The 22,258-nt window shown below is 42.7% G+C and overlaps 1 protein-coding gene across 1 annotated transcript in view; it reads right to left on the reverse strand.

Annotated features, from left to right (window-relative positions):
- LOC106731742 (mucin-2-like) overlaps nucleotides 1-22,258 on the reverse strand; it is a 66,966-nt gene that overhangs the window by 3,794 nt on the left and 40,914 nt on the right. Inside the window, exons 30-47 of the mRNA XM_089778833.1 lie at nucleotides 20,939-21,442; nucleotides 17,834-19,069; nucleotides 15,834-16,681; nucleotides 12,067-12,255; nucleotides 11,161-11,329; nucleotides 9,943-10,190; nucleotides 7,096-7,279; nucleotides 6,734-6,935; nucleotides 5,948-6,126; nucleotides 5,215-5,284; nucleotides 4,318-4,418; nucleotides 4,149-4,180; nucleotides 3,605-3,785; nucleotides 3,291-3,395; nucleotides 2,893-2,933; nucleotides 2,175-2,294; nucleotides 1,569-1,667; nucleotides 797-925 (exon numbers count right to left, since the gene is read on the reverse strand). Coding sequence (XP_089634959.1) covers nucleotides 797-925; nucleotides 1,569-1,667; nucleotides 2,175-2,294; nucleotides 2,893-2,933; nucleotides 3,291-3,395; nucleotides 3,605-3,785; nucleotides 4,149-4,180; nucleotides 4,318-4,418; nucleotides 5,215-5,284; nucleotides 5,948-6,126; nucleotides 6,734-6,935; nucleotides 7,096-7,279; nucleotides 9,943-10,190; nucleotides 11,161-11,329; nucleotides 12,067-12,255; nucleotides 15,834-16,681; nucleotides 17,834-19,069; nucleotides 20,939-21,442 — 4,637 coding nt within the window. The remainder of the gene's footprint in view (nucleotides 1-796; nucleotides 926-1,568; nucleotides 1,668-2,174; nucleotides 2,295-2,892; nucleotides 2,934-3,290; nucleotides 3,396-3,604; nucleotides 3,786-4,148; nucleotides 4,181-4,317; nucleotides 4,419-5,214; nucleotides 5,285-5,947; nucleotides 6,127-6,733; nucleotides 6,936-7,095; nucleotides 7,280-9,942; nucleotides 10,191-11,160; nucleotides 11,330-12,066; nucleotides 12,256-15,833; nucleotides 16,682-17,833; nucleotides 19,070-20,938; nucleotides 21,443-22,258) is intronic.

Here is a 22,258-nt window from a genome sequence, read left to right on the forward strand (position 1 = left end):
TTTAAGCTATGACACACTAATTGCTTACTATAAATCTCAGGACCCATCAATAAGTAGGTAGTATATGCACCATATGTTCCTTTTGTTTGATGGAAAAATGTTTCAAGAAATTAGTGCAAACAAAAAAAATAGAATAACCAGGGCTTAAATTCCTATATACTATTTCCCAGAACTCCTCCATGTCCTCCCCAAGTGGAGCTCTGAAGTTCCCCATGAGGCACATCAGAGCACACCTGACAGGTTTGAAGATAAATGCTAGCGCTCCACTGCAGACAGCACCAACTGAATTTGAGCCCCAATAATAACAGTTAAAGCTGCTCCTCTGTCCAACACAGGCTGGACCTCCCTGGTCCGGGACCCTCGGCGCCTGACCAGTCCCAGATGAAGGATATTGCTGGACCAGAGGAGGTCATCTCTGGCCCCTTTGCCACTCGCCCCTTCAGCTCTGACCCAGACTGCTGGCCTTCCAGCTGGCTCTCCACTGGTACTGGCCCCACTGCCCTGCCAGCTGCACTGGGCAGCTGTCACTGCCATGGCTCCATTGCAATGTGCTGGCAGCCCCACTGGCGGCTCACTGTGGGCTGCCAGCCTCACTGGGCTCCCTGCTACTCACCCTCCATTGGGACTCTTTGGTCCTGCAACATCCATTCCTGACCACAGATGTGCCAGACCAGAGAGTCCCAGTTTACAAAGTTTCAATCAAAGTAGAGTCTTTTGTCTCTGTTTATAAGAGGGCTGGATCAAACTAAAATGCATTGTCAAACAGGAAGAGGGTGAATGTCCCAAATGTACTTACAGGTTTACAGTTCTCCTCACTGAACGCTGGGCAGGTAATCTCTGAGGTGGAGGAGATGAACTGACCTTTGATCAGCACACAGCTATACACCGTGCAGTTGTTCGTTGGATCAGTTTGCATTTGCCCAGGCTGTATACAAAAAGGAAATGCCGCATACGTAGAAACATTCAGAATAGGTTCAGACAGAAATCTTCCTATCTTCTTTATAGACACTCCTCATTTGTCAGCATGAATATACTAGACAAATATCTGTCTTAGTTAGTGACTATATTGTGAGGCCCCATGTGTGAAGGGGATCTTTGGAATTTCCATTGGGAAAGAAAAATCCCTGAGTGGAACCAATAGATCCCAAGTCAAGGAAAAATAACAGGGTGAGATTCTGATTTGGGATACTAAATAAGAAGAGCCCTTTACTCAAAACGAGCAACACAGTCGAATCATGTTCAAGCTCTTGTGTCACCTTTCCACTTCTTGGTCAGAAAACTGCAAGAAAGACTCTTCTCATAGTTTTCAGATACCAGAAAAAACCTTGTGAGAAAATCTGATCTCATAAGCTCTCCAACCCCATCTTTCAGAACCAAGATCAGAGAAATTCACATAACTTTCTTTTAAATGAGTAACTGAATTTGCCAATGCACATTGGAACGTAAGCTCTGATTCTTCCCTGCCCTCCACCGCTAACTTCCATGTCTTTTCTCCCAGTGAAAACTTTGAGGAACACAATAGGAATGCTACAAGGTTGGTAGACTCCTAAGAACTGCAGCATACTTACACTTAAGACGAGGGAAATGCCGTCATTCTTTTTGACAATACATTTGGTCTGCTCACATTTTGGACAACATTCTCCTTTAATATCTTTAAGTTCATATCCCTAGGAATTAAAAACAAAGCTCTAGGTCAAAAGTGTCCTTGAGAAACACATGCAAATGTAATAATGTGAGGACCAGATTAAGGCTATCTGTAAAAACCCAGCTAAATTGAAGCACTGTTTTTAATGATTTTAAGGTTTTAATGGTTTTAAGGATAATCTAAATCTGTTGCTTTTTGTAATAGATGGAGATCATCAGGTGAAGAGAAAAGGGATAATGAAAGCAGACAATAAATGGAGGCAACAAAGGCTTCACCATGCTCAGACGTCACTTTATCTACAAAGTATTTTTTACATCATTTGTTAATCCTCACACTGTGACTATGATGTTCTTAAGGATTATTATCACCATCCTGAAAATGAAGAAAATGGATTGCCCAAGAAGATTCAGCATCAGAGCTGGAATTAGGACCTAGGATCTCCTGCCTTCCTCTCCTTTGCTTCGAATACCCCTCTCTCACTCACAGCTACTTTGCAAGGAAATGGGACGAAGAGATTTTCATGACTTACTTGTGAGCATCTTGTATTGCAAGGAATGTGATGACATGTGACGATATTCTGACCAGTACTGTTCACATTCTCAGTGCACAAGCAAATCTCGCACTTATCACCAAGGACTGGGGAACCAGGCTGGATTTAAAAAAAAAAAAAGTTCTGGTATTAGCAGGGCATGATGTGCCTGGAGACATATTTCTAATATCCAATACCTCCCCCCTCTCCATAAACAAACAACTTCTAAGGAAACACATCACGCATTCTTAGAGGACAAATGTTCATCTTATGCATATGAATGGAATAACTTAGTACTTGCATGTATTAATAAATAAAACAGAGCCAGCAGAATTATAGGGGGTTGAAATGTGGCCCTTGCTCATTTCCTTCCATTTGTGACAGCAAGGCCTTAACATAGAGAAGCAAAGTGCTAGTGTGAAAGGTACACTGACTTTCTAGGGGTATGCACATTGAATAGTAAAATCAAATCTTTACATCTACAGTCTGGCTGATTAGAACCAGTGCTTCAAATACTCATGCAGAGACTTTCTCTGAAAAGTGTTTAGCTCAGTGTAACACATTCATCCCTGATGGCAATTTGTGTGTGTGTGGGGGGGGGGGGCTTTAAAGGTGTATTGTACCAAATGCAAACTTCCTCAAAATACATCAGTAAAAGGGTGCTCTTGACACAAATGTTTCATCTAAAAGTCCTTTGAATGAAGAAATGGAAACTTACCAAGTACTCCGCATTGTCATGCACACAAACCTTCTTGGGGGCTGTGAAATGAAGCAGAGGCAGTATGGATTTTATAATCCCAATCATGCAAATTTCTTCTAATCAGAACACCAATGTTCAAAAGGGTAACCCAGATTCAATATTTGCAATGTCAATTGTGCCATACACGGACACAAACATTGCAATGTACAATTTGCACTTATAAAAAAGGAAGGCTATCTGGTTTGAATATCAATAGTCCAGATTTTACATCTCAGGTTGCTCACTGGGCAATTACAAACTGGTTCCTGCTATATTTACTGGAAATGGTTGATTCATCTGCCTTTCTGGTTTGTCGGCCTCTCCGGTTTCACGAGGCATACCGGAGCAATACTGTTATATGTTTAAAAACGACTTACCGCATTTATACACAGGACAGCACATGCCATTTGGAATGCTCGATTCAAGTTGATAACCCAGTTTACATTTAGGAGGAATGGTTGTGCAAAGGGCCACATCGCATCCTGCAAAGTGAAAAAGCCAAGAGAAATGTAAAATAACTGCTACGGAGAGCAATATGCCACTTAGCAGGGCTCAGTCTAGGCATTTAGCAGTCCTGGGGCTCACCAAATATTCTCAATTAATTTAGCACAAATGAATAATGCAACTGTTATTGCAAAAGAATGTTGGCGGGGCATTGGTGTGCTGTAAATGAAGCAAAAGGGGAACTTACTGCAGAAAGTTCTGTTGCAACAGATGTTGTCAGAATTGACTTCAGTGACCTCGTAAAAGCCTTCATTCTTGCAGCTTGTTTTATCCTCTTTCTCTTCACATATGAGGGGCTCACATTTAATGCCACTTCCACCCTCCAGGCAAATGCAGTTCTTACAATCAAACTCAAAACGTTCCCCAAACTGTCATTAATAAAAGAGAAGAAAGCGACTGACTGAATAGTTTGTAAATAAAAACAACCTAAATCTGTTAAGTGTAAGCATGGAAACGTGTGTATGTGTTAGGAGGGAACAGAGTGGAATTATAAATTAACTATTTTGTAGTCTGGAGACTGATTATCAAGAACTATCTAACGGCAAGTTTTGCCACTAATGTGTAAGTCAAACCACAATAAATATAAAATCAAGGGTTTTCAAAATTCCACTCATCTACTAAATATGCGTATGGATGAAAACCTGGGAGTCTACACAAAACAGGTCTAGTTGGGAGGAGACACAAAATATGTAACTCCCTTTCCCCCCAAAAAAGGGAAATGTGTAACATACCTCTCTAGGTTCATTATCTGGTCCGACACACCCTGTAAATAGAGAAAAAATAAATCTCCTTATAATTGATATCATGGCAGATAACCAGCTTCAGAATTATATTGTATTCATGACCTGGTCACAACAAAAAGGAAATACACCTGCATTTAAACATGGTAACACAACCTACCGCAGGTTTTTACACAGACATCCACACCTCCACCATAAGGCATTGTTCCATCAGGACAGAAGCAACCTTCCATGTGATTGGTGTAGTTAACTGCAATTTGGCTATAGAAAACAAACAAACAAACAAACAATCAGCATTTATAATTAATTACAGACACACAGTGGAAGGTGGACCAAATATATTGAACCCAAAAAAGATCAGGGAAAATTTGCATATGTAAAGTTTACAGATTGTAAATTATTTTGATTCTAATCTTAGTTTATTTCACTATACAGTATTTGACTCAGCTGTATGGGTTGTGCAGTAACAAGATCCCAGGGCAGATACAATGATAACCAGGTTAGAGACTGTTTTGCAGATTTTTCAGATTTCTATTTTACATCAAGGCTGCGTCTAGATTGGCAAGAATTTGCGCAAATACTTTTAACAGAAAAGTTTTTACATTAAAAGTATTTGCGCAAGAGAGCGTCTACACTGGCATGTGCCTTTACACAAAAGATTTGCTTTTGTGCAAAAGCATCCATGCCCAGTGTGGACACTCTCTTGCGCAAGAAAGCTCTGATGGCCATTTTAGCCATCGGGCTTTCTTGCGCAAGAAATAAACATTGCTGTCTACATTGGCCCTCTTGAGCAAGAATACTTGCACAAAAGGGCTTATCCCTGAGCGGGAGCGTCGGAGTATTTGCACAAGAACCACTGATTTTGTACATTACAAAGTCAGTGTTCTTGCGCAAATACAAGTGGCCAGTGTAGACAGGCAGCAAGATTTTTGCGCAAAATCATGCCAGTCTAGATGCAGACCAAGATTGTTAAATGTAGAAGTTCCTCTTTTCTCTGTGGACTATCTATCCATGGCTAGATGCATTGGACATGACTGGCAGGAAAGTAGCTATTTACCTTGACTTGCAGGTCACCTCTTCAACAGGACCACAGGCTTTGTATACTCTATGTGATGGGCATTTAAGAGCTTGAATGGAAGAGATACAGAGAAAAATATTTCAGCAAGACCATCAGAAGCAACCCAAAACGTTTATACTTTTGCCAGTCTTCAAAAACAGATTGGAAACAAATAGATTTTAAAATGTCAGACTCATTCAGTAAGAATGAAGATCTGACTGAGAACCTTAAATTCTAAGAAACTCAGACTTAAGGGAAAAAGCCATTTATGAAAGGTATCGCAGGATCTGCAGGTTATCAGCGATTTTACATAAAGCAACATATGCAAAGCAACATGCCATTTTGCTGTGCCAACTTAAGGGCAGGATTTGCTTTTTGAATACAAACACTTTGGATGGCTAGGGTTTCTTAGGGCCAAATTTTCAAAGCAAAACCAAAGCACCAGCAAAACCAAGTTTACTTCCCATTAAATATTTAGGCACCCCTGTTGTGTATGCTCAGGTTTTTCCACAAATGGATTTAGCGCTTTTTGGGCACAAGAAAAATAATATACGTTTTTACAGGATCATCTATTTTCTCCCCTTTGAAATCTAGGCAGCAAAATTATTTCAGCACAGCTTTGAAGTTTATTACACTCATTATGGACTTGGGGAAACCAAATAACTCATTAACACAGGGGAATTGAAGCAGACAAATTATTTAAGTGAAATGACAGAAAAATGTCTCTACTTACCGCAGGTGCCATGGGTATAGCCTCTCCAGTCAACACAGACACCCTGGTCAGCACAGATGGTAGCGTAAATTTGCAAACTAGCACACTCAAGTTGGGAGTTTGGAACAAAACAGCTGTCGTAAATGCAGGCACTGTAGTAGTTATGGTAGTTAACAAGTCTATGGCACTTTTCAAACACACTAGAAGCAGAAACATGTAATTAGTTACTATGCTTAGTTCAAGGTGCTGGATGGCATATTTTAGCAAGGGGTTGTACTGGGACCACTGGAAAGGACTCATCCATGACAGAGCAGCATTTCACTGGAATACAACCTTCCAATACACTGAGACCTTAATCTTTATACTATCTCTCGCTCCAAAATACTGCATCCCCCTAGTGGCTGGAGGAATCTAGTGTCACCATGAATTAGAGTTGTCAATAAAACTTGGTTTGAAATGTCCCGTCTTTGAAGCCACATTGTGAAACTTAAGCCCGAGCTCCCTTTGGCTTGTCAGGGGATCCATATCGGCTGCTGAGACAGCACAGTAGAAGAGCCAAGTGGAAAGGGCTGGAGAAGGCCAAGGAAGCCAAAAAGTGTATGAGAGTGCCAAAGAATCAGTAAGAAGCCTGAATGGCAGTGAGGAAGTTGCAAAGATGAAAGCAGAATAGGAGGGAAGTTAGAAAGAACAGAAGGTAGGGAGGGAGCAGAAGCAGCTGCAAGAAATGATGAAGCAACAGCAAACCTGCATTTCAGATTTTCACGGAATTCCAAAATTATAGGTCTGTACCACTGCTGGTGTATTTACCTTCCCTTAAAGAGCTCACAGAGAGCAGATGGTTTGCAGGTATCTGGGACAGGAGGAGGGCTCTGTGTCGGAATTACGGATGGAGTGCACTGTGGCTTTTCGGGGTCATGAACCACCCAATGGTCCGCCATGGTTTCACAGCTACCGGGGAACTTTCCATTAGGTAGCATACAGTCATCTGTTTTGTTGTTGTTACAAGTTCCTAAAATTGACAAGAAGAAGAAGGATTCACACACCAATTTTCCCCATCACATAATCGTATTTACATCCATCACAATGAATCAGCAACAAGTCTCTTTTACTGCCAGAATTTTCATTTAACTTTTATATTTCGGTCTGAAGGTAGAAAAATAAATCCTTACCACACTGCCCTTGGGTGTTATTGCCAAACAGATGGTAGGCCAATCTAACTGAGAAAGACAAGCCATTGTAGCTTACGTTTACCCCAATTCGCTCAATTTCCACTACATAATTTACGCCTGACTTAAAGACTTTCATGCCATATTTTTCGTAAGGAGTAGCGACTTCCTGACCATTTACTTTCACCTAATGTGCAAAGAAAAAGGAGAAGAAACATACCTTTACATTATGTTCATTAAAATAATCTATTGATCATTAACTTGTACGGGAGATGCAATGTAAAGGAAAGTAATGTGCTTATGACTCTAAACTTCCTTGCTATCTATTTCTGAAGAGCTGTAAGTTTCTTTGCATGTGACAGGAATGTTGAACTCCCTCTCTAAGGCCCAGCAAAGGGCTACCTCCACCTGGGGATACATGTTCAGAATATGGGCCTCAGGACAAGGTGTGCCATACTCTGACTCTGAGCCTCTATGGGTCGACCTGCTGCAGGGTGGCCAGGGAGGAGTGACTGCCCCGTGCCAAGGCAATCCTTTCCCCCCAGCTCTAACCCCTCTGCAGCCCCACTATGCCACAACTTGTCAGGGTGTGCAAGGGTTCCCTAGTCTTCAGTGGGTCTGGCACCAGAGTGCTGCCCCCATCTCCCAAGACAGGCTGGGAGGCCTTGATGTCCCATGGGCAATGTCCCAGACTGCCTGTGCTTCTCCCCTCCCTCTCAACACTGAGGGAGCTGCTACAGGCGGGTGCATGGGGAGGGTGGTGACTTCTGCCTGCCTACAGGGGAGGGGAGTAGAGTGAGGGCAATTGGCTAGCTGCTTGCCATTTGCAGAGAATGCTCAGTAACACTGCTGAAATCTGACTAGGGCGACTCTCCTCGCCGCCCCTTTCCCTAGCTGTGGATCTCACCTAGGCCATTTCCTTCAGCCTCTACTGCCATGGCAACCCAGCCCCGATAACTATCTGGCTTCTCATTGGCTGTCTGCCCACTTAGCTCATGCAATGGCAGAGCTGGTTGCTCCAAAGAAAGGGAATCCTTTGATCTACAGTCATGCAAAAAATGAAATGGAATGAAATAGGGGGAGGAAAAAAATCTTATTATTTACAACATGTGGTAGGCAGAGTGCAGCAGTTCCCACATGAAGGGGTGGGCCACCCAAGAGGGGAGTAAGAATGTGACAAGAGAGGGATGAGCTGTGAGGGAGTCTTTGGATAGTTTTTTAACGACCTTGGGCCGTCAACCACAGAAGAATGGAGCTTGAGCAGAAGGGGCATGCACACCCGGGAGGCAGGGATAAAGGGGACAGCTGGAGTCCCACCATCTCCCACCATCCCTGGGAGGCAACCCATGCTCAGGCTCCCCCCTCATATCTGACAGGGAGGCAGGGGGGCTCGGATGCTCAGCCCTGGAATGGCAGCCATAGCACCGCCAAAGCTATAGCACAGAAAAATAATAACAGTCATTTGTCACTTTGCCTCCCTTATTTCTGCAGTGAGGTGAAAAGTGATATTGACGCATATCACTGCCACCCTGTGCTGGTGTAGTGCTGCCTGGGTGGCCATGTATGTACTTGGTGGGAGGGCACATAAATGACTGTCTATACAAAGAAGCTGGGCCCAATCAAATAAGTGTGAGAACTGCTGGCCTAGTACATTCCCCTTGTGGTCATCTAGTACTGATAAGTTTTGCTCTGTCTCAGGAGCCAATGGGGAATGTAACCATACTGTTGTTGTCTTGCAACATTCTACATGTAGTGACACTTCTACAATTGCCCACCTTAATAGTCCAAAATCCAGCAAAGAGCTGATGATGAAAAATAAGATGAAGAATTCTAAAAGTAAGCACAGATTTAACCTCATTAGTCCAGCATCCTCAGGTGCCGAACCAGAGAATTTGCCAATCCACATTAGGTCTATATTGTCTAGCAGCATTACCAACACTTCCACTGTTTATTGGTATTTAGGGGTAAATTAGAGCTAAATAGCAGCACAGAACACTGAGAGCCAGGACTGGTGGCTGTCAACAAACTTTATGGGAAGTTTGGCCACACCCATGATAAGTAGATATCTGGCTAACTAAAATCATGCTGGATCACGGATGTTGCAGGACTAGAGAGATTCATCCTGCACTTCCAACATATTTTGAAGAAGACAGGTTATAAAACATACCACATCCCAATCCTTGGAAATGGGACTAAACTGATGACGGCTTTTGAAGTATATAAAAAGGAAACATTTTTACCCATCCTGAGGTGTGAATACTATCAGCAAAGCCATTTTCCAGATAAGAATGTATTTTAAAAATATTTTGGTCTACCACTCTGATTCCCATCTCTAATTCAAATGTAATTTCTTGTTCAAACCCTAATATGATTTATTGCCCTCCCTCAATCCTGCTTTCCAAGGACAATGGGATGTTTCTTATTCATTGGATAACACTTGGCATTTATTAATTATTATTATTATTATTATTATTATTATTATTATTCCTTTAGGGTGTTATCCACATTAAAATCCTTTAAAATCATATTACAAGATTCCATTTTATGTTGTCTGCTAAGATGGATTTCTCCATGGGCCATATTTTGATTGGGGAAGGGATTGTAAAGATCTGAGTCTCAAAAGGTGGAGAATTTCTTTCAATATGCAGAGGAAGAAGTGTTTCTATAAAACTCCATTAAAACAACCCACAGAGTAATTATTCTATTTTCCTAACATGGTGTTCAATGTGATCAAGTCTGAATGTCATTAGCTTATACAAGTTTGAATCTGATTAACTGAGGGCAGGTGCAGCTGCACATCAATATCAATCTGAGCAAATACGTGTAGGTTTATTAATCACTTTCCAATACCTGTATTATGAAAGGAAACATTTTCAGAGTCTTTACGTGCACTTCCTGGGTCTCGTATTTCACAATGAGCGTGCGTGGACAGGACACTTTCTCCCGTGCATCACAGTGATAGTTGTCAATGTAGACCCCAAAATTGTCAATCTTTTTGTGAATTTCTTCCACCAGGACATATGTGCAATTCCCTTGGTAACTATAGTACTGTCCATCAAAGGTCACATAATGTGGGTCTCCCCAGCCAGTGCAGTAGCCTGTCAAGAGATTGAGAGTTAGTTTAGCTGCAGAGTTAGAGCATGAATAAGGGTGTTAGTAAGTGAAAGAACAATTCATCCTACTTGAATGGGCATTAAATAGAAATGAAAGAACCTACATGCAGTGAACAACAAATAAGTAAAGAGAATTAATCTAAAATTTCAGTTGGAACATTTTCCATATTTAAAGAATCAGAACTATTTGTTTCTAAGTTTACAGGTTCCATTTCTGGGAACTTCCAGTTTCAGGCAGGACAAACAGAAATACCAAAAATTCTCTGAACAAGGCTGTGCTTGTGCTTTTTCCTACCAACTTGAAACCCAGTAAGTGCCATGAATCTCTCTAGTAGGCCTTTGTGCTTGAGAGAGCTCCAGCCAAGCTTCTGGATCAAAGAGCTCATGATTGTTTCAAGCAGCTGGCTCAGAATCCAAATTTAGCAGTGTAGGCCCATTTTTAATGTTATCATATAGGGTCACATTCCATCACTCTACTCTTGCTATGCAGCCCCTTGCTATGAACGACTGCAATGGGATTACTTGTGTACTGAGCTACCAGTCAACCTGAATAGCTAAGTGGAAGAATCAGGTCTGTACAGATGGCATCATTCAGGGGAAAAAGGGGCCAGAACCAAACAATTTTGAAGAGCAACATACTAATGCTTTTTTCATTGTTACCCTTAAGGTATGTCAAAGGCTCTCACATACTGATTTGTAATTTAATAATCCAAATAATTTAATAGAATAAAAGCTAAAATGAGAGTGAAGAGTAGACCACTTCACTAAATGTAAAAAGCTGGTGTTGGGATGGAGCTAGGTAGGGAACCTATGACTAATCTAGCAAGTGGTCCTACGGTTGAGACTGAATTTCATTGCTAGAGATATGAGGGGTTGATCTTGTACAACATCTGTCCCCACTACAAACATTGCAGCTCTTGTAACTGTTATTGGTCCCTCAGAGATAAACACTTACAGTCACACTCCCAGTGCCAGCAGCATTCATCCCACACCACCACAGGAGTGAGCCCATTGGTACACTTGGGCTTAGGAGGGTTTTCACATATGGTCGTTATCATCTCCCATTTATTGTCTTTGTTGCATATTAACTCCGTGCAGTTACATGGCCAGTAGCTCTCACCTGGCTGGATTTAAGACAGAAGAAGAAAAAAAGTGAGACTCAGAATAAAGCCATTAGACTACTAAGGGGAAAAACTGGAGTTCTGGAGATTTTACATAGCTTTATATTTTATCTTTATTCCAAACACATATTTGAAAGTGAGAATAAAGCACCACATGGCCATCAAGGTTTCTAAAATGAGATTTCTGCATTAATATGGATTTATTATAAGCACGGGGCCAGTCACCAGCTTTTTGTCCCTTCACTGGGGCACAGTGTAAAACGGCAGCTGCATCGGAGGTATTGAGTACTAATAGACCTTTTGGAAACAGTATCATCAGTCAGCCAATAGAGGCATCCCACTTTATTGTGATGTCACATTTCACAAGGGAAAAGTAAAGGTGCAGTGACTATGCCATGCCTGTAAAAGCTGTGTGCACTTGAATAAAGTCCTTAGTGCAGTGATTCCAATCTGCTGCGGCTAGAAACAAATGCAGCTCTTCAGAGCATTTTAAGAGGTACTACCCACGCATGTTTGATTTGAGCGCCCCTTTCTGTCCTTGTCTTCAGAGGCCTCAACACAGTGAAACACAAAATAATCCAGCCAAATTAATATTAGTTAGATGGAAAAATCTTTATATACGCAAAATATTAGAGGATCACTGTGCTAATGAATTAATTAAAATATCCTTCAAACTGCACATATGCTAGAACAGAATGGTCTGCTTTCATAGACATGATAAAAATGAAAAATCTACTTACTGGAATGGTAATATTACCAGGTATCATACATCCAGGTGGGGGAGTAGATGTCACTTCGGGGGTGGAGGTGGTGGTAGGTGTTGTTGTCCCTGGTGTAGTGGTAGGTGTCAAGGTGGTTGTGGTAGTGGTGGTGGTGGGGGTTGATGTTGTCGTCTCTGGGGTAGATGTTGCTGTGGTGGTGGTGGTGATAGGAAAATCAGATGTAAATATCAAAATCATTTGTAAAAACAATTACTATCAGAAATAAATAAGCTACCCTTACAACATTGCCTATTATGAAAATGTTCTCTTTGACAGAAGGTATCATGATTCCAAACAACGCTAAATAACAAATATAGAGAGTGTACAGAGCATTGCTATGTCCTGGATTCTTGAAATTCTACCTGAGTTTCATGCAGACTATGTCTTTCTCATAAGAACATCTGGGTTATTTACTAGACTTTACCATGACACTGGTAGAATCAAGGACTGCATATATTTAGGGAAAAGATAAATGTGATAATTATTATGCATAGCCAGTGAAGCAGCAATAAGTCCTTCCACTTAAGCTGAACATGTGGGAGAGATGTAGGAATATGAAACCGAGCTGGATGTTAAGTGTATAATTATATTAATTCCTGTGCCCATGAGTTACTCAGTATCACTTGCCTAAACAGCAGTCACAGAAATTGCTCTACGCACTCTTTAAAACCTGTTTCAGCCTTCTGAGGTTTGGAGGAATGGGTTTAGGCCCAGCTTATACAGGAACTTAACATGCTTCTTACCCCCATGTACATCAGGGCAGGATGTGTTCCAAGCCAAAACAATGGTCACTATTATTTTATTCTTAAATCTCTCAGAATACCTTGGCAATACATATTTTTAAAATGTCGATTAATTTCAATTTTCAGCTAAAAGGGTAGCTTGTCTAAAATATTCATTCAAAAAGTGAGAGAGTTTTTTCCAGTTGATGCAGTATTTTACGTTATTACTTTGGGGTAATAAGAATCACGTCCACACTTAAAGATAACATTAACATTGGTAACACTAACTGTGGGCAGTTATTCTTCAGTTCCTATCTGTTGAAGTACTGGTTATGCTACCTTTTCAGTAATCTGTGGAGTGGTAGTAGCAATGGTCATACATTCTGGCCAGCAACAGGTGATCTCATAATTGAGACAGACAGGGTTTGGAAACAGGCCCTCTGTTCTTATTAAGAAATTTACTTGAAAATCTTAAAAAACAATGAATAGTCTAGTAGCACCTTGAAGAATAAACATGTAGATGGTATCATACTTCAGATGACTGTAGTATTAAAAGTCCAGCTCCAAGAATAGATAAGGGAAGGCGGGGAGTGGGGGGAAAGGAGAGGAGGAAAGAAAAAAAAGAGGAAAAAAGGTAGTGAATTAGATTGTTCAAGTAACAAGGGGCTGATAAGAAAAATCTAATTCACTACTTTTTTTCTCTTTTCCCCTTTCCTTTTCCCTGCCCCGCTCTTCCCCCTCCCCCCCTTATTTATTCTTGGTTCTGGACTTTTAATATTCCGGTCATCTGAAGAAGTGGGTTGTGCCCACGAAAGCTCATGATACCATCTACATGTTTTGTTAGTCTTTAAGGCTACCTCCAGACTGCATCCCTCTGTCTGCAGAGGGATGCAAATAAAGCATTTAATGAGCCCCGGATTTAAATATCCCGGGCTTCATTTGCATACCCACATTCCAGCACTGTGTCCATCAAGTGCCCTTTCAAAAGTGAAAGTGCTGTGTAGCCGCAGTTCTGCCGACAGTGGGGAGCTTTATCCGCAGATCCTGTACTCCTCATTTTTTGAGGAGTACAGTTTCTGTGAAAAAGCTCCCCACGGTTGGCAGAACCACATCTAGATTTCACTTTCATTTTCGAAATGGTGCGTAATCGGCACAGTGCCGGAATGTGAGTATGCAAATGAAGCCTGGGATATTTAAATCCTAGGCTCATTTGTACTTTTGAAGTGCTTTATTTGCATCCCTCTGCTGACAGACGGATGCAAACTGGAAGCAGCCACCAAGACTATTTATTGTTTTTAAGTTTTTCCAGTTATCTTAGCTACTCCTCTGCAGCTTTTGTTACTTGAAAAGGTTGAAGAGGTTGTGGTGATAACTGCAATGGAGATATAAGAAGTATCACTATAAGCATTCCAATTAAATGAAAACAGAAGTTAAAATACCATCAATATTCAATTCAGGATTTGTTTTCAAGACACTAGAGTTGCCTTCAATCAGTGCACCAGACAATTGTCACACTTCTTTCCTAATCCCAGATATGCTCATTAGATTCAGAAACATTATCATCACGATGAGAACAACAGTCACATCAGTGCCTGAGGCTCTCCCTTTGCAGTTTAAAGCAACTGCTAGACTGTGTCTAGACTGGCAAGTTTTTCCGCAAAATCATCTGCATTTGCGAGGAATCTTGCCAGCTGTCTACACTGGCTGCTTAAATTTCCGCAAAAGCACTGACAATCTCATATAAGATTGTCAGTGCTTTTGTGGAAATACTATGCTCCTCCCACTCGGTCAAAAGTCTTTTTCCGAAAAATTTTTGCGTAAAAGGGCCGGTGTAGACAGCAGAGATTTGTTTTCTGCAAAAAAGCCCCGATCGCAAAAATGCTATCGGGGCTTTTTTGCGGAAAAGCGCGTCTAGATTGGCACGGACACTTTTCCACAAAAAGTGCTTTTGCGGAAAAACGTCCTGCCAATCTAGACACGCTTTTCCAAAAATGCTTTTAATAGAAAACTTTTCTGTTAAAAGCATTTCCGGAAAATCATGCCAGTGTAGATGTAGCCCTAGTGTTTAAAAACTTTCCTAGTTCAGCATGATAAACCCATGCAAAAGAATAGGTATAAAAAGTCATGGCAAGACATATCTCTGCAGTTTCTATGCAATCTTTGTATAAACAACTCACCTGAAGTAGTTGTTGCTGTGGTGGTGGTGGTAAGAGGTGTTGTCGATGGGGTGGGTGTTTCAGTGGTGGTAGTGGTAGGTGTTGTTGTCAATGGGGTGGGTGTTTCGGTGGTGGTGGTGGTAGTAGGTCTTGTCGTCGATGGGGTGGGTATTTCAGTGGTGGTGGTGGTGGTAGGAGTTGTCGACGGAGTGGGTGTTTCGGTGCTGGTGGTGGGTGTTGTTGTCGATGGCGTGGGTGTTTCGGTGGTGGTGGTAGGTGTTGTCGATGAGGTGGGTGTTTCAGTGGTGGTGGTGGTAGTAGGTGTTGTTGTCGATGGGGTAGGTGTTTCAGTGGTGGTAGTAGTAGGTGTTGTTGTTGATGGGGTGGGTGTTTCGGTGGTGGTGGTGGTAGGTGTTGTAGTCGATGGAGTGGGTGTTTCAGTGGTGGTGGTGGTAGATATTGTTATCGATGGAGTGGGTGTTTCAGTGGTAGTGGTGGTAGGTGTTGTTGTCGATGGAGTGGGTGTTTCGGTGGTGGTGGTGGTAGATGTTGTTGTCGATGGAGTGGGTGTTTCAGTGGTAGTGGTGGTAGGTGTTGTTGTCGATAGAGTGGGTGTTTCGGTGGTGGTGGTGGTAGATGCTGTTGTCGATGGAGTGGGTGTTTCGGTGGTGGGTGTTGTTGTCGATGGAGTGGGTGTTTCGGTGGTGGTGGTGGTAGATGTTGTTGTCGATGGAGTGGGTGTTTCAGTGGTAGTGGTGGTAGGTGTTGTTGTCGATAGAGTGGGTGTTTCGGTGGTGGTGGTGGTAGATGGTGTTGTCGATGGAGTGGGTGTTTCGGTGGTGGTGGTGGTGGGTGTTGTTGTCGATGGAGTGGGTGTTTCGGTGGTGGTGGTGGTAGATGGTGTTGTCGATGGAGTGGGTGTTTCGGTGGTGGTGGTGGTGGGTGTTGTTGTCGATGGAGTGGGTGTTTCGGTGGTGGTGGTGGTAGATGTTGTTGTCGATGGAGTGGGTGTTTCAGTGGTGGTGGTGGTAGGTGTTGTCGATGGAGTGGGTGTTTCGGTGGTGGTGGTGGGTGTTGTTGTAGATGGAGTGGGTTCGGTGGTGGTGGTGGTGGTAGGTGTCGTTGTCGATGGAGTGGGTGTTTCAGTGGTAGTGGTGGTAGGTGTTGTTGTCGATGGAGTGGGTGTTTCGGTGCTGGTCGTAGTGCTGGTGGTAGGTGTTGTTGGTGATGGAGTAGGTGTTTCAGTGGTAGTGGTGGTGGTAGGTGTTGTTGTTGATGGGGTAGTTGTTTCTGTCGTTGTGGAGGTGGTGGTAGGTGTTGTTGTCTTTGGCGTGGTTGTTGCTGTGGTGGTGACGGAAGTTGTTGTTGTATGAGCAGTAGTTCCACATGTGATTGAGCAGCAGTTAACGCGGATCTCATAATTGAGACACATAGGAAATGACACTACGGGTCCTGGCATTTGGTCTTTATTATTGCAGACAAGCCCAGTGGAAACATCGCATTTCACTATTTGTCCTAAATCTTCAAGTGGTAACTCAGGATATTTCTCAGCTCTGCATTCTATATCTATTGGCTGGTCACATATCGCTGAGTCGTTCGGTTTTCTTATGTTTTCATAGGTTTCATAATCACCAGGGTTTGTGGTAAAATCTGGGTAACTCACATCAATCCAGTCAGACCAGGAACACACAGTTACATCGTTAGGAGTGCATGGTGCTGCAAGAGAACAATGGAATGATGATTTTAGAAAGAAAAGAAACATGCATGACATAATAGTGATGTTAGTGGTGCTAAAAATGACTCACTTAATACACATTTGGTCCAAAACAAATAATTAGTGTAACCTACAACAATTTGGAATGAGAGCAGGGTTATGAGCTAATCTACACCAGTTGAAATTGTTAAGTGCTTCAGTGAAAAACAGCATGATCCGAATCAGGCTCTGAATGTGCTAAATTGGTGTTTCTTATGCACAGAAAAGAATGGAGCATGAACAGTAGTTTCATGTGAGAATAACATGGAAGAGGGAGCAAGATTGAGCAGACACTCTACTTTATCTCACAGCCTCTTGTTAATTGCTTTTCCAGCCATTTACACCTAAGTTTATTATTGCTACAACAAATTAATGAGTATTATATAGCATAAAGGCACAGAACAAAGCAGCTATAGAGCCGTGTTTCATTGCCAAATGCAGACCAGCAGCTGTTCACTGGACAAAGAAAAAGGATTCTGAGGTAATTCATCACAAGGACAGAGAAGAAACCGGGAGGCACAACGAGATATTGAAATCCTGAGTCTTGGTCTACAACTTCTATTCCAGAGAAATGCTGAAAATATAGTCACTCAGTCCTCTAAAAATCCCCTCTAGGACTGGTGGAAGCAAGGGTTGCATATATCAAGGAATACATGCAAATATGATAAATATTATGCCTGTGCATGGATGCAGTAATCACTCCTCCCACTCAATACTTATATGTGGAAGAGTCATTGTCACAATAGTCAGAAGACCAGTCTAGGGCAGAAAAATGGAGTGTTTAAGATTAACTCCTTAAATCCATGAGCAGCTCAGTATCACCTGCCTACAGAGCAGTCCCTCTGCCCACTCCTTAATACCAGTTTCAGCATCCTGAGGTTTGGTGGGACACATGTTTGGTGGGACTCCTTATCCAGGAATAAGGAACTTAACAGTCTTCTTATTCCCATGTAAACCAGGGGCAGTCAGATCAATGCCTGATGTTTCCCTTAATGCAGATTAGGGCAACTGTTAGCATTTAAAAAATGTCTTATTTCACCATGAAAAAAACATGCAAAAGCATAGCTATAAATGAGGCACCAAAGGTCTATGCAATCTTTCTGTAAACCACTTACTTGGAGTAGTCGTCACTGTGGTGGTGGTGGCAGGTGTTGTTGTCGATGGGCTGGTTGTTTCTGTAGTGGTGGTGGTGGTAGTAGGTATTGTTGTCGATGGAGTACTTGTTTCTGTGGTGGTGGAGGTGGTGGTAGCTGTTGTTGTCAATGGGGTACTTGTTTCTGTGGTGGTGGAGGTGGTGGTAGGTGCTGTTGTCGATGGGGTGGGTGTTTCGGTGGTGGTGGTAGTAGGTGTTGTTGTCGATGGGGTGGGTGTTTCGGTGGTGGTGGTAGTAGGTGTTGTTGTCGATGGGGTGGGTGTTTCGGTGGTGGTGGTGCTGGTAGGTGTTGTTGTTGATGGGGTGGGTGTTTCAGTGGTGGTGGTGGTAGGTGTTGTTGTCGACGGAGTGGGTGTTTCAGTGGTAGTGGTGGTAGGTGTTGTTGTCGATGGAGTGGGTGTTTCGGTGGGGGTGGTGGTAGGTGTTGTTGTCGACGGAGTGGGTGTTTCGGTGGTGGTGGTGGTAGATGTTGTTGTCGATGGAGTGGGTGTTTCAGTGGTGGTGGTGGTAGGTGTTGTCGATGGAGTGGGTGTTTCGGTGGTGGTGGTGGGTGTTGTAGATGGAGTGGGTTCGGTGGTGGTGGTGGTGGTGGTGGTAGGTGTCGTTGTCGATGGAGTGGGTGTTTCAGTGGTAGTGGTGGTAGGTGTTGTTGTCGATGGAGTGGGTGTTTCGGTGCTGGTCGTAGTGCTGGTGGTAGGTGTTGTTGGTGATGGAGTAGGTGTTTCAGTGGTAGTGGTGGTGGTAGGTGTTGTTGTTGATGGGGTAGTTGTTTCTGTCGTTGTGGAGGTGGTGGTAGGTGTTGTTGTCTTTGGCGTGGTTGTTGCTGTGGTGGTGACGGAAGTTGTTGTTGTATGAGCAGTAGTTCCACATGTGATTGAGCAGCAGTTAACGCGGATCTCATAATTGAGACACATAGGAAATGACACTACGGGTCCTGGCATTTGGTCTTTATTATTGCAGACAAGCCCAGTGGAAACATCGCATTTCACTATTTGTCCTAAATCTTCAAGTGGTAACTCAGGATATTTCTCAGCTCTGCATTCTATATCTATTGGCTGGTCACATATCGCTGAGTCGTTCGGTTTTCTTATGTTTTCATAGGTTTCATAATCACCAGGGTTTGTGGTAAAATCTGGGTAACTCACATCAATCCAGTCAGACCAGGAACACACAGTTACATCGTTAGGAGTGCATGGTGCTGCAAGAGAACAATGGAATGATGATTTTAGAAAGAAAAGAAACATGCATGACATAATAGTGATGTTAGTGGTGCTAAAAATGACTCACTTAATACACATTTGGTCCAAAACAAATAATTAGTGTAACCTACAACAATTTGGAATGAGAGCAGGGTTATGAGCTAATCTACACCAGTTGAAATTGTTAAGTGCTTCAGTGAAAAACAGCATGATCCGAATCAGGCTCTGAATGTGCTAAATTGGTGTTTCTTATGCACAGAAAAGAATGGAGCATGAACAGTAGTTTCATGTGAGAATAACATGGAAGAGGGAGCAAGATTGAGCAGACACTCTACTTTATCTCACAGCCTCTTGTTAATTGCTTTTCCAGCCATTTACACCTAAGTTTATTATTGCTACAACAAATTAATGAGTATTATATAGCATAAAGGCACAGAACAAAGCAGCTATAGAGCCGTGTTTCATTGCCAAATGCAGACCAGCAGCTGTTCACTGGACAAAGAAAAAGGATTCTGAGGTAATTCATCACAAGGACAGAGAAGAAACCGGGAGGCACAACGAGATATTGAAATCCTGAGTCTTGGTCTACAACTTCTATTCCAGAGAAATGCTGAAAATATAGTCACTCAGTCCTCTAAAAATCCCCTCTAGGACTGGTGGAAGCAAGGGTTGCATATATCAAGGAATACATGCAAATATGATAAATATTATGCCTGTGCATGGATGCAGTAATCACTCCTCCCACTCAATACTTATATGTGGAAGAGTCATTGTCACAATAGTCAGAAGACCAGTCTAGGGCAGAAAAATGGAGTGTTTAAGATTAACTCCTTAAATCCATGAGCAGCTCAGTATCACCTGCCTACAGAGCAGTCCCTCTGCCCACTCCTTAATACCAGTTTCAGCATCCTGAGGTTTGGTGGGACACATGTTTGGTGGGACTCCTTATCCAGGAATAAGGAACTTAACAGTCTTCTTACTCCCATGTAAACCAGGGGCAGTCAGATCAATGCCTGATGTTTCCCTTAATGCAGATTAGGGCAACTGTTAGCATTTAAAAAATGTCTTATTTCACCATGAAAAAAACATGCAAAAGCATAGCTATAAATGAGGCACCAAAGGTCTATGCAATCTTTCTGTAAACCACTTACTTGGAGTAGTCGTCACTGTGGTGGTGGTGGCAGGTGTTGTTGTCGATGGGCTGGTTGTTTCTGTAGTGGTGGTGGTGGTAGTAGGTATTGTTGTCGATGGAGTACTTGTTTCTGTGGTGGTGGAGGTGGTGGTAGCTGTTGTTGTCAATGGGGTACTTGTTTCTGTGGTGGTGGAGGTGGTGGTAGGTGCTGTTGTCGATGGGGTGGGTGTTTCGGTGGTGGTGGTGGTAGGTGTTGTTGTCGATGGGGTAGGTGTTTCAGTGGTGGTGGTAGTAGGTGTTTTTGTCGATGGGGTGGGTGTTTCGGTGGTGGTGGTGCTGGTAGGTGTTGTTGTTGATGGGGTGGGTGTTTCAGTGGTGGTGGTGGTAGGTGTTGTTGTCGACGGAGTGGGTGTTTCAGTGGTAGTGGTGGTAGGTGTTGTTGTCGATGGAGTGGGTGTTTCGGTGGGGGTGGTGGTAGGTGTTGTTGTCGACGGAGTGGGTGTTTCGGTGGTGGTGGTGGTAGATGTTGTTGTCGATGGAGTGGGTGTTTCAGTGGTGGTGGTGGTAGGTGTTGTCGATGGAGTGGGTGTTTCGGTGGTGGTGGTGGGTGTTGTTGTAGATGGAGTGGGTTCGGTGGTGGTGGTGGTGGTGGTGGTAGGTGTCGTTGTCGATGGAGTGGGTGTTTCAGTGGTAGTGGTGGTAGGTGTTGTTGTCGATGGAGTGGGTGTTTCGGTGCTGGTCGTAGTGCTGGTGGTAGGTGTTGTTGTTGATGGAGTAGGTGTTTCAGTGGTAGTGGTGGTGGTAGGTGTTGTTGTTGATGGGGTAGTTGTTTCTGTCGTTGTGGAGGTGGTGGTAGGTGTTGTTGTCTTTGGCGTGGTTGTTGCTGTGGTGGTGATGGAAGTTGTTGTTGTATGAGCAGTAGTTCCACATGTGATTGAGCAGCAGTTAACGCGGATCTCATAATTGAGGCACTTCTCTACTGGCATGAAGGGTCCTGGCGTTTGGTCTTTATTGCTACAGACAAGCCCAGTGGAAACATCGCATTTTACTATTTGTCCTAAATCTTCAATTGGTAAGTTAGGATATCTCTCAGCTCTGCATTCTATATCAATTGGCTGGTCACATATCGCTGAGTCGTTCCATTTTCTTATGTTTTCATAGGTTTCATAATCACCCGGGTTTAGGAAAAAATCTGGGTAACTCACATCAATCCAGCCAGACCACCAACACACACATGGTTCTGCAGGAAAACAATGAATCAACGATTTTAGAAAGAACAGAAACATGCATGACAGAATAGTGGTGTAAGTGGTGCTAAGAGTGACACACTAGTGAAACCTACAGCAATTTGGAGTGAGAGCTGGGTTATGAGCTAATCTACACCAGTTAAAATTGTTAAGTGCTTCAGTTCAAGTCAATGGTGAAAAACAGCATGATCCGAATCAGGCTCTGAATGTGCTAAATTAGTGTTTCTTATGCACAGAAAATAATGTAGCATGAACATTATTTGTGAGAATAACATGATAGAGGGAACAAGATGAGCAGGCACTCCCTGCATTATCTGATAGCCTCTTATGCTTTTCCAGACACTTGCACCTAAGTGCTTTTATTGCTGCAATTAATTAACTATTACAGTATAAAGACCTCAAAGTATCCATAAACAGTATTTAATTCCCAAAAAGATGCCTGTAGTGGCTCACTGGGCAAAGAGACAGTATCCTGAGGTAATCGGTCACTAGGACAGAGAGGAACCTATGGAGCACATGAAATATTGCATTCTTGAGGTTCAGACTCCAACTGCTGTGCCATGTAAATACTGTCAATTAGGTCTCAGAGGGGTAGCCATGTTAGTCTGTAATTTTAATGCATTGAGTTATCCCCTGTGACACCTTAGAAACATATGTATATAAGCTCATGATACTCTGTGTCTGTGCGTGTGTGTTTGTGTGTGCACACATGAATGTGTGTACATACATATATATATATGTGCGCCTCTAAGGTACCAAAAAACTACTGGAAATAAAGGCAGTTTATTTCTCTCTGTTTCGGAGATTCA

This window comes from Pelodiscus sinensis, chromosome 5 (assembly GCF_052426305.1).
Source record: "Pelodiscus sinensis isolate ZL-2025 chromosome 5, ASM5242630v1, whole genome shotgun sequence".
Taxonomy (NCBI): Eukaryota; Metazoa; Chordata; order Testudines; family Trionychidae; genus Pelodiscus; species Pelodiscus sinensis.